General features: G+C 30.0%; 1 protein-coding gene across 3 annotated transcripts in view; it reads right to left on the reverse strand.

The window, feature by feature from the left end:
* LOC118184437 (laminin subunit alpha lam-3-like) overlaps nucleotides 1-12,455 on the reverse strand; it is a 358,990-nt gene that overhangs the window by 153,093 nt on the left and 193,442 nt on the right. For all 3 annotated transcript variants that reach the window (XM_085816270.1, XM_085816260.1, XM_085816249.1), the window contains exons 2-3: nucleotides 10,751-10,871; nucleotides 6,004-6,163 (exon numbers count right to left, since the gene is read on the reverse strand). In XM_085816270.1, the coding sequence (XP_085672396.1) occupies nucleotides 6,004-6,163; nucleotides 10,751-10,871 (281 nt within the window). The remainder of the gene's footprint in view (nucleotides 1-6,003; nucleotides 6,164-10,750; nucleotides 10,872-12,455) is intronic.

The following is a 12,455-nucleotide window of genomic DNA, read 5'->3' on the forward strand; positions in this document are numbered from 1 at the left end:
CTTGAAGAGAATAATGATTATGAAGATTGTGCACCAGCAGAAAAATCAAATGCGTTCAAAATTGAAACAAGCAAATCGGGCCCACAAGGGAATGTCTGTTATAACTGTGGAAAACCTGGTCACATTAAAAAGAATTGTTGGCATGTCCATCAAAGGAACTATCGTTGTAATGGCTCCACTAATTATCGCGGTCGAAGTTCTTCAAACAATCATGGACGTAGTCGTGCTTTTAGTGGACATCGTGAACGTGGAACATATTCTAACCAGAGAATAAACAGTCATCAAGGCAATAGTTTTCACACCACTGTTACCGAAAGTAACATGACAAGTTCCAGTGCAAATATTGTGACAAATAAAAATGAAATCAATTAGTTACTGGATAACGGATGCACAGACCACATTACAAACAGTGATGAATATTTCAAAGAGCAAGTCACTTTGAAGGATCCTATTCAAGTGAAAGTCGGTGACGGAAGGATTTTGAAAGCTACAAAGGTTGGCAATATAATAGTTTCTTTTCCTGTATATAACTCTGAATCTATCTTAACATTGAAGAATGTATTTTATGTAAAAGAAATGAAAGCAAATTTATTAAGTTATTCGAAGGTTACTGATAATCATAAAATAGTTTCAAAAGAAAAGTTCTCTAAAATATATGATGTCAATGGTTCATTAGTAGCAATAGCAAAGAAAGAAGAAAGATTATATAAAGTAAAGAGTTATGTTAAAAATAGTAAAATATTTGCAAATTTGACCAACAGTAAGTTAACGTTAAAAGAAAAATTGCACCGTTCATTTGGACATGTAAATTTTAAATATCTGGATATTATGTGCAAAGATCAGCTATTAGAAGGAATCCCTAAAGAAATAGAAACCGAATATATGAAGTGTGCCATATGTATTGAAAATAAAATGCACAATTTACCATTCAAGAATAATAGAAGAAAAGCAGAAGATATTCTGGAGATTATACATACAGATGTAAATGGACCTCACAGAACAATTGGATGTAATGGTGAGAAATACTTTGTGAGTTTTATTGATGATTATAGCAAGTTGGCAAAAATTTATTGTATCAAATCTAAGGATCAAGTCTCTGATTGCTTAATTGAATATGTAAATGAAATTCAAAATTTAACAGGGAAGACTATCAAAGAACTCAGATGTGATAATGGTAGTGAATATATGAATAGCAAGATATACAAATTTGCAAGAGAAAAAGGTTTCAAGATAAAGTCATGCCCACCATATGTACACAAATTAAATGGTACTGCTGAGCGTTACAACAGAACTATAATGGATATGGCAAGATGTCTTTTAGCCGAAGCAAAAGTTGACAGACGTTACTGGCCTGAAGTAATTAAAGCTGCTGCTTATTTGAAAAACAGGACATTAACAAATACTATTGTAAAGAAGACACCATATGAAATATTTTTCAATAGGAAACCATCTGCTAATGAATTGAAATTATACGGAAGTAGAGTGTATGTAAGAATACCAGAAGAAAAGAGAAAGTCAAAGTGGGATAAAAAGGCTGAATTTGGAATTTTACTTGGGTATACAGAAGTTGGATATAGAGTTTTGATGAATAACAGAATAATAGTTGCCAGACATGTTGATATTATTGAAGAAGACATAATGTGTGTAGGTTGTGATGATGAAGATAAGAATGTTGATACAAAGAATGAACCTCAAGAAGTGTCGTGTGAATCGAGTAATAACTCCAAGGACAGTGTGATAAATGAAGATGAAGCAAAAATTGAAATGAGACCAAGAAGGCAAATCAAACCACTAGTTCGATTTCATGAAGAATTCGGATACTACTGTGTTAGTGCAAATTTTTGTGATGCTACAATTCCAGGTAACTTTGAGGAGGCGACAACATGCAGTGAGGCTGGACATTGGAAAGAGGCAATGGACAGTGAAATGAACAGTCTTGTTAAAAATAACACTTGGACACTAGTGACTAAACCAGAGGATAAAGCAATTCTAGATGTGAAGTGGGTATTCAAAAGAAAACCAGGTAATGTTTTTAAAGCTAGATTAGTAGTTCGAGGTTTTCAGCAAAAAGATAGTATTGAGGACACTTACTCCCCTGTCATCAAGATGCAAACCTTAAAATTGTTACTTTCATAGTCCTGTCAGTATAATTTAAATATTCATCAAATGGATGTTGAGACTGCTTTTTTAAATGGTTATGTTGTGTCTGAGGTTTATGTTAAACAGCCACAATGCTATAATGATAATTCGAATAGAGTGTATAAATTAAAGAAAGCACTATATGGGTTGAAAGAAAGCCCTCGTGCTTGGTATGAGTGCTTTAACGAATATATTGAGAGTCTAGGATTCCGTAGAAGTAAATATGATTATTGTCTTTATGTAAAATCTGAAAATGATGTATTTGTATATATTCTTTTATTTGTTGATGATTTGTTGATATGTTGTAGAGATACTCGGGTAATTAATGATATTAAGGAACAACTTCATAAAAAATTTAAAATGAAGGATTTAAATAAAGTAAAAAGCTACATTGGAATTGATATTGAATATGATAATGAGAAAAGTAATATCTTAACACTGAGTCAGGAAAATTATATTGAATCTTTAGCTAAACTGTATGGTATTAAAAATTCAAAGCTTTATGATACACCAATGGAGACTAATCTTAAACTAAGCCAATCTAATTTAAATCAAAATGTCAAATATAGAAATCTAATAGGAGCACTCTTGTATATTAGTCATAGTAGTAGATCAGACATATCTTTCAGCGTAAATTATTTAAGTAGATTTCAAAATTCTTATGATGAGACACATTTCAAATTTGCTTTGAGAGTTTTAAAGTATTTGTACTTAACAAAACATCTAAAATTAACCTATAGTAAAAATCTTAAAACTGATATTATGAATTGTTATGTTGATGCTGATTGGACAGGTGATATTGTTGACAGAAAGTCAACTACAGGGTTTGTTATTGAATTATTTGGTAATCCAATTTACTGGAAATCCAGAAAGCAAAATTGTGTGACAAAATCTTCCACTTTTGCCGAATATATTGCTCTATCTGAGGCTGTGACAGAAATTAATTTCTTAAAAAATGTTGTGAATGATGTTTTTGCTGATATAACTCACCCCATTAAAATTTATGAAGATAATTCAGGAGCTTTGGCCATTGCTAATTATGGGAACTTCACTAAAAATTCAAAACACATAGAAGTTCAATATCATTATGTTCACGAAAATGTTCAAAATGGAGTAATTGAAATTGTAAAGATTGATTCAGAATCAAATATTGCAGATATCTTTACTAAGTCTTTAGGAAAGATTAAATTTATGAAATTTAGAGAAGGTTTGAAATTGAAATAAATTTTGTATACTCTTTATTTAAGTGATGTTTATTTAAATATATTTGCTTGAAATGAAATAGATTTTGGTAATGTCCTTATGTAAACTAAATTGCGTTTAACTTTGATTTTAACATTTAAGTTAATGAAAGAAACTTTTTTAACAATAATTTGTGTTAAGTGTTGAATGTTATTGTTTATATCTATGCTTAATTGTAAATGGTAAAGATGAAAAGATTGCTTATATCTATGTTTGTTTGTAATTAGTAAATATAAATGTAAGGAGGCGTGTTAGTTTGGTACATTTATATTTACCATATTGGCAACACCAAGTTCTCTCTTCTCTGTGTGCGAGCTATGGATGCCGATGTAATGTTGTGCACGTGTTGTTAAGTTTCAATAAAAAATGTGAAAAGATACGTTTCTTATTTTTCGACTTGCTTCTTCATATGATATCGATTTATTTAACAGAACTTTACGAATACGAATTGAAAATTCTCCAGAAATTTCTCTTAGTATTACTTCTAGTGCTGATTTCATTAAATATTTTCTTTCTTTAAGTAATAGTTTTGTTAAACTAATTCGTATTCTTAGTTTTATTTATAGGTTTATTTCCAACTGTTGACAAGGTAAGAGGTCATCAGGTCCTATTACTAGAGATGAATTTATGTATGCCAAGCTAGCAATGGTAAGGCTAGTACAGCGAATAGTATTCAAGGAAAAAATTCAAGCCCTTAGATATGGTAAAATTATCAAGGATAGTCACTTAAGTAATTTACATCCTTTCGTCAACAAAAATGGAATACTTAGGGTAAGTGGCAGATTAAATAAATCATCTTTATCCTATGACCAAAAGCACCCTATTCTGCTGCCTAGGGATCATAACGTAATTACTATAATTATGCAATACTTCCATTTAAAAAATTTACATGTTGGTGCTCAGACTTTACTGCATTGTGTTCGACAGGAATTTTGGCCACTAAACGGCAGAAACACTGCTCGTAAAATAGTACATAACTGCATTATCTGTTTTAAAAGTAAACCTAAAACAGCCCAAAAACTTATGGCACAATTTCTGAAGGAAAGAGTTTCTATGAGTCCCCCCTTTTCCATAACTGGAATAGATTTATGCGGACCCTTTTACATAAAATATAAAAATCAATGAAGAGATACCTTAAATAAGAAATATGTTGTTATTTTTGTATGTTTAGTTACTCGAGTGATACATCTCAATTTTGTTACATATCTAACATTGCAGGCTGTAATTACAACATTAAAAAGATTTTTCGTGCGACGCGGCCTTAGCTCAACTATACATTCGGATAACGCTACCGACTTTGTCAGAGCCAATGCCTCAAGGACTGATAAAATGTGGACTATCGAACCTATGTATTCTACCTATGAACGATTGATGTAGTGAATTTATATTATAATTACTTGTATTAATATTGCATATCTATTTTATTGTAAAATGTAGTAATTTGCTTGTTATTTGTTTAATAGATATATTATTGCATTTAATTGTTTCTAACTGATATATGTATCAAACTTTGAATTTCTTAAAAAATTTATATTAGTTTTGAAATTAGTATTTCAACACAGGGCGGGATGTTGGTACCTGAATGTCTGCTATATGAAACCTTTCTCCTCTGATTTAGGTGCCTAGCACGGAATCTTGTAACATGCACGCGTCAATAGCGGCCCTCCCCCCCATAATTCTTTTTTAATTAGCTTGTTCAATGAGAAATTTGTTGCTTGGATTTCTGAATGGCTGCTAATTGAGCGGTTAATTTTCAAATAGAATAAAAGATGGATTGAAAAGAAAATTAGTTTTGTTATTTCGTAGCTACAGTCCAAAACACCAAGCTTCTACACTTATTCTGGTATGCATTAATTAGTAAGCACATTAGAAGATACTTTCTGTGTTATCGTTTTTCTTTTTCACTTGAATTGTAGATATCAATTAACATATTTTCCATCACTAATTTATTTATATATGTGTGTGTGTGTGTGGCTGGTTTTACACACCAGTTAACTTTATTTTTTTGATAATAAGCTGGTTCAGTATGAATAATCCATGATCTTAACAACAGTTGCATTACCAAAGACAATTTTTAAGAAACTCACATATTAGAAACAGATGTAAAATTTTATACATTAATTTAAAAAAAAAAAACTGATGTCTGCTAATAATCCCGAGTAAAAAATCTTATTATGTGCTTGATTTGAATAAGCATGAAATAATACTTTGATTAAAGGTAAAAGTTATGCAACATTAGTAATATTATTTTTCCTTAATAAAACTGAAGTCTGAAGTTTCAAAAAATTATTAATAACTAAACTTAAAATCTCAAATAATGCATAACTGTGACTTCTACAATTTTTCAAAAAACATAGGAAACGTTTTAAATTAATTTAAAAATTAAAGCTTAAAATTACCTTTTAATTTCCAGTACATATTAATTTTCTCAAGAAATGTAATTTCAAATTTTAAAAATCTTAATTTTTAAAGATTTGTATGTCTAATTCAATTATATTTGTATGAGATGATGCATTCAAAAGAAAAGTAAGGCATGAAAGATTTTCCTAATACTAAGTAACTGATTTATACATTTTACTTTATAGTTAATTAATTAAGAGTATAAAAATACAAAGGAATTACCTGTTTTAAATCTAATGTAATGGTCACCCACTCAAAATGTTTCCCATTTTGTAATGTTGGGCTTTGCCACCACTGATTAGTACCATCTATGGCATTTATAATTGGATGCCTATGTTCAGGATTGTCACTGCGCGCACTACACAGGCCACACTGAGGTTCTCTAAGGAAAAAATTTACATATAGTTATTGACCAAAACAGATATCTCAAATATAATGCCTATAGTCCCTTTTCCTAGCTGAAAATACTTATGATTTTTGAGATTTTACTTCAGAAATAAAAAACAAAAAGTTTAAAATGTTATTTTGAAGAAAATTTTTTGAACAAATAGACAACATAAGCCACTAAAATAAGACTTATACAAAATTAGGCTACTTCCATATTATTCCATCAGCCATGAAAATAAGATGCCATTGAACAGTGAAAGGTGGTGGATATCCTGCTAAAGTTATACTAATTATTCCTGTGGAATTCTGAAGAAAATGATGACTATTTTATAAACAATTAGCATTCAACCCACTTCATTTTTGCTTTTTGTAAAAGGCTTTTGTTGATTTCTATGATTCGGTTAAGCCCGATTTTACTGGAAGCTCTATTTATGTATGCTGTAAGTACAAATTTCCTGCAGGTAAATGTTCCAATCTATTTTGTCAACTATCTTCAGTTGACCATATCATGTCAATTAATGTAAGCTTTTTTTTAACAGTAGGATCCTATAACTTTGAACATAATCCACTGTGCACTGTTTTGTAGAAAGCACATCCCAAATTTTAACTACCCCCCCTCTGAAATGAAAGATAAAAATACAGCAAAAGTAGTTCATTTATAGCCTAATTCATAAAAACAAAAGGTGGCTTATCTAGAATCAGTTGGAATAAGTTGGTTATCTAGAATCTTATCTAGATTATGTAAAACAAATACACAGATGTTATGTTGTTACATTATGCTTTCTCATCATTCTGCTTGGCAATGGTTTCACAGTCAATGGAATAATATACAAGCACCCAAATTAGTTCTTAATGTATGGTTTAAACTAATTCCTTCACAGTGCTCTTTTTTTTTTTTTTTTTTTTTTTTTTTTTTTTTTTTTTGGGGGGAGGGGGAGGCATTAGTTCTACTTAAATTTACTTTAAATTTCTAGCATCAAATTGAGCATAAGATGACTATTTCTGAAACTGACTAGTATTTCTGTGGACACAGATTATCACAGGTGGTGAAAATCACCTCTTAATTATCACATCCAGAGAAGACCAAAGTCATCTGGAACCATGGTTGTTATCTTGCACAGGGTTCTCTCTCTATGTATATATTTACATACATATATAAATACATGTAGCTTAACTAATAAATTGATTCTCAAAATTTTCATTGATGATTAAGGTGACCAAACATCCCGGTTTCCTAGGATTGTCCCAGTTTTTGGTACTCTGTTCTGTCATCCCGGAACATGTATTCGGGATGGTCTGTAGTCTCGGTTTTACATATTTTACAAAATTCGTATTTGAAAAAAATACTGCTATTCATGAGCAAGCAGCTCATTTGTTCTACGAAACAGATGTAAATGGTTGTAAGCTTAAGCACACTAATGTACTTGTTTACATTTTCCTTGTGGCGCTGGCCATACAGTAGTGGGGGTAATGAACATATATTTCATATGTTTTTTTCACTTTGCTGATCACTTTCGTACAGATAACAGCATTTTGGTTCAAGCTTTAAATCTTTTGAGAGTATACTGTTTGCTCAAGACCTCAAAATGTTAGTTTTTCGACTCCAGCATAATAAGGTATGTTTTTTCCTTTTTTAAATAATTGTTCAACTTAACCTAATTTTTAAAAATCGAGTTTGTTTCATCCACACTAAAATTATATGTTTCCTATTTTGTAATTTGATAACTGGTTTGTATATTAAATAAGTTAAAAAATTAATATAAAATTTAAATTTCATTAATTACTATTTTAATTTTAGATCCCTTGAAATGTCGAAGCGTAAATGTACGTATAAAGAAGATTACTCAAAAAAATGGAAGTTCATAAGAAAAGAGGAAGTAGAATATACAGTATGTATGTCCTTTATAAGGATTAGGCATGGTGGTAGAGCAGATATTAAGGACCACTTAGACTCGAAAAAGTATATCTGCAACATATCAAAAGCACGTTCTTCACAAACAATACATTCTTTTTATTAGAAAACCTAGTTCCGATGAAGAATATAAAATAAATGTAGCTGAATTGACTACTACATATCATACATTTAAACATCATTATACATTTCGCAGTACAGAGTGCAATACTAAGTTAACAAAAGTTTTATACTCAGATTCAGTAACTGCAAGTAAATTTTCATCAGCACGAACCAAATCGACTGCATTAATTAAATCAATTATTGCTCCATATTCTCTTCAAAATATTAATATAATTATTGAAAAAAATAATTTTTATGGATTCACTACAGACGTTAGAAATCATTAATTGACAAAAATGTTTCCTTTTGGCATCCAGTATTTTGGCATGTATAAAGAAATACAATTTTAATTGTTAAGGGTCACTTCTTTGTAAAATAAAACAACCAAGACGATCACCTATTTTTGCATTGAAACGTTAAAAGAATTCAAATTAGACATAAGTAAATGTGTAGCTTTCTGCGGTATAATGCTAATACAAACTTCGGAGGTATTCGAAGAAAAGGAACGTACAATATTTATTATAAATTGAAACAAATAAATGAAAATATAGAGGGCATCGGTTGCCCGGTGCATATCACACACAATACTATGCAAACGGCCGCGAATAGACTCATACTATCTATCCACGGCTCTTGTGATATTGAGGTTGGAGTCATTAAAATATTCACATATTTTTCAATTTATACTGTAAGGACTGAAAGACTAAAAGAATTTTGAGATTTCATGGGAATCCAATATGAAAATGTGTTGACCCATACAGGCACACATTGGCTCTCATTACTTCTCGCAGTAGAAAGGATACTAAAAATTTTTGAGGGAATAAAATGTTTTTTCTTTCTGAGGAAAGAGCTCCAAAAACCTTCTTGACATTTTTCAGTAATCTCTTGAGTGAACCTATCTATGGCTTATTCATAGTCAAATGCATGTTTTTGACAAAGGAATTTAAAAAATATAAGGTAACAAGAAATGCTGCATCAAAGTTGATTCAGTATTGGGAGAGACGCTAACCATCACTAAGGAAAGGTTCAACAACTGTTTTCTTACAATCAGTGTATAAAATGTCTTACGAGAGAAAAAAGATGAAATATCACAATCGATGTTGTCTAATTATAAGCGTGAAATTGATGACTTTTACAAAACAGCGTACAAATACCTTTTTATGTGGAAGGAAACAAATGCTAGTGTATCCATATTTTCTCGGTTGTTACTTTTAGAAATACCTGTTTGGAAGAAAGTTGAGACCACCTGTTTATATATCTCAAAGAAAGAAGAGTTCAATTAAATAATTCACTACTCTTTAATCAAATAATTAACATAAAAAAAATAATGATTGAAAAATTCGAAAAATGGAAGAAGGAGAATATGCTTTGTTATGAAAAATGGATAGATTTTTTTAAATGTAGTGAACACGCTGAGGACTATTCCAAAATTTTGAAAATATGTCAATATATGTTTTCAATTCCACCTCATAACGCTAATATTGAATGGATATTTTCTCTAATGAATGTACAGGGGACAGACGAGCAGAATCATTTGGACATTTCAACTGTACAGTCCATTCTTCAAGTGCTGACGAATTATGATTTGAACTGCCAAGAATTTCATGACTACATTATCTCCAAACCAGAGCTGTTAAAGCAAGTCAGGTCAACCAAAAAATATAAATAAATGACACATTATTTAAAATTTATAATCAATGATTTATAATTGATTTTGTTTTGCATAAACCATTAGAACATGATAATTCTAACCATTTATGTACTTATTACATATAAACACATGTGCATATATTTCTGTGGTTTAGATTCAGTTGTATTAATTCAAATTATATTGTTTTGTGAAAATAAATTAGACTGAAGCATTTTTTTAGGGTCCCGGTTTGGTGTTTTCGAAATATGGTCACACTATTGATGATTAATAAAGAAAAAAACTAAATACATAAATATTAATCGAACTAGAAATGCTCAAGAAAGGACTTAAAGTTCACATGGGTTAACATCACTACAGTAATACACTGAATGCTACAAAAAGGGAAATAAAATTTTACTAAAATAAATTTCTAATCTCTATAAGCAGATCCACTATAGTCTTATACTTCTCTTAATTTGGAACGAAGTGATTGTACTAGAGTGATGATGTAAAGTAGTAATGTTTATGTTCATAAGAATACTAATCATTCTTAGAAGTGGTTAGCTTGATAAGATGATTGCTAAGACAGGGTAAATTATACTTAGGAGTGTAAAATTAATTATACTCAATTGAAATGATTAAGAAATTTTTGTGTGTGTATTTTCTTCCAGCCCAATCAGCTTTGAAAACTATATTTTATATAATAATAGCTTTGAAACATTCTTATCGTGACACAGAATCATTAATCAGAAGTAACTGTTCTCTTTCAGAAGTGATTGTCATAAGAGGGGTTCACTGTAATTCCATCTATTACCTTCAAGCAAGAAAAAGAACAAACATAAAATAAAATAAAAATTTTTAATGAAACAAATTAACATTATGCTCAGATACAGATATTTAATTTTAAAAAATAAAATTTTCAAATTTTAAAGCATTACCTCATGAACACATGTTCTACTAATTTACAATAGATTTCTGGCTTATCTTCCCCACATGTTGCATTTGCACTGATGATTGCATTAGCAGCTAAATTATTTACAGATGGAAACAATCCTCTTTCTAAAAAGAAAGAAAGAAAATGCTCATTTACTTTTGTTTAACAGATACATATAAACATTTCAAATGATTCCAAAATGTATACTAATTGGACAATCTGAACAGAATTTAGTAACGAATAAATGTTTATATTCTGATTCTTAAAGTGACATTTAAAAAGCAAAAAAAAAAAAAAAAAAAGCAGCTGTTTATAGCTCAGTGTCTGAAAGTCTTTCAGGGCTAAATATGAATAATCAGCGAAATTTTAAGAAACAAAGTAGAATTTTTAAAAATCAGACACAAAGCAAATATTTAAGAATCTTGAACTCACTCAATTACTATTCTGTATTTTTGAAAGTTTTTTTCCCCATTTCTTTTTATTACAGTGAGCTCAGAACAATCCATAATGGAATTTAGTTCCTAGTGAAAATTCTAGATGGGATACAATAACTTAGTGCTTATGGTCTTATCACATCTCCTAATTAATTAGGATGGCTGAAATGTTTCAAAGAAACATGAGTCTCCTTCTCTTACCACTGAAGGATTCTTTGTCAAAACATGTCTCACTGGAATATATGTCACACCTAGCTACGTGGGACGTTTTACAACTAAGATGAAAACATCCCAGTATTCCTTGTAGCTTTTTACCCAAAGAACTGTTTTTTGCATAAATCAGCCAATCAAATGACATAAAAGCCAAATTTCTGAAATGCTTCTTTCTGTTAAGGGTAATTCGTCGATATGACACTGGTTTAACATATGCACTTAATCCCTCTCAAAAAAAAAAAAAAAAAAAAAAAAAAAACTTTTTATTATTACCACTGTACAATAATATTCTGATTTATGAAAACTTAGAAGCTAAGCAGTTCCTCATCTTTCTTATTTTATTTTACATATTTATAACCATAAATGGATTAATTAATTTGCATTTGAAATTGTCAGTAATTCAGAACATGCTAATAAACAAAACACTACTATGCCTTTATATTACACTTAATTTTAAGGAAATAATATGCATTAAAAAATTACTTCTTCTAAATGCTCCAAAATTCCATCTTTCTCTTCAAAAATGCAATTATTCTACGTTCACTTACGTTCACAGACAATGCAATTATTCTACGTTAATACACACAATGTGATCAATGTTTTATTCTTTAGCTCAGAAAAAGTGAAGAATGGAATTAAATATTCTTTATTTCTTCTTCTTCTTCTTCTTCTTTTTTTTTTTTTTTTTTTTTCCCCCACTTTGTAATTATGAATTGAGCCATCAGATGGGCTTGTAAACTTTTGTGAAACCATCAGCATCCAAATAATTCCATTGTATGTAGCATATTTATTATTAGTATTATTTTGGATTGATATGCATGAAAACTATATTTTTTTTTAACCCACATTTCTTCTAAACAAACACTTGGTCTATTTAAGTAAAATTCATCTGTATTCATATACAAAGTTAAGCCATGAGTCTGTGCTTTTTGTTAGTCCTGCCTATTGGGTAAGTTTAGGATGTTAATGAACATTAAGAAAGTTCTGTTCATTTCCTGAATGTTTATTCCTCAGAAGTCTACCCAATGATTTAATGGACAAAGTAACATTATGATGTTCTAA

This window comes from Stegodyphus dumicola, chromosome 1 (genome assembly GCF_044657685.1).
Source record: "Stegodyphus dumicola isolate Sdum_Otavi_A_Nest chromosome 1, ASM4465768v1".
Taxonomy (NCBI): domain Eukaryota; kingdom Metazoa; phylum Arthropoda; class Arachnida; order Araneae; family Eresidae; genus Stegodyphus; species Stegodyphus dumicola.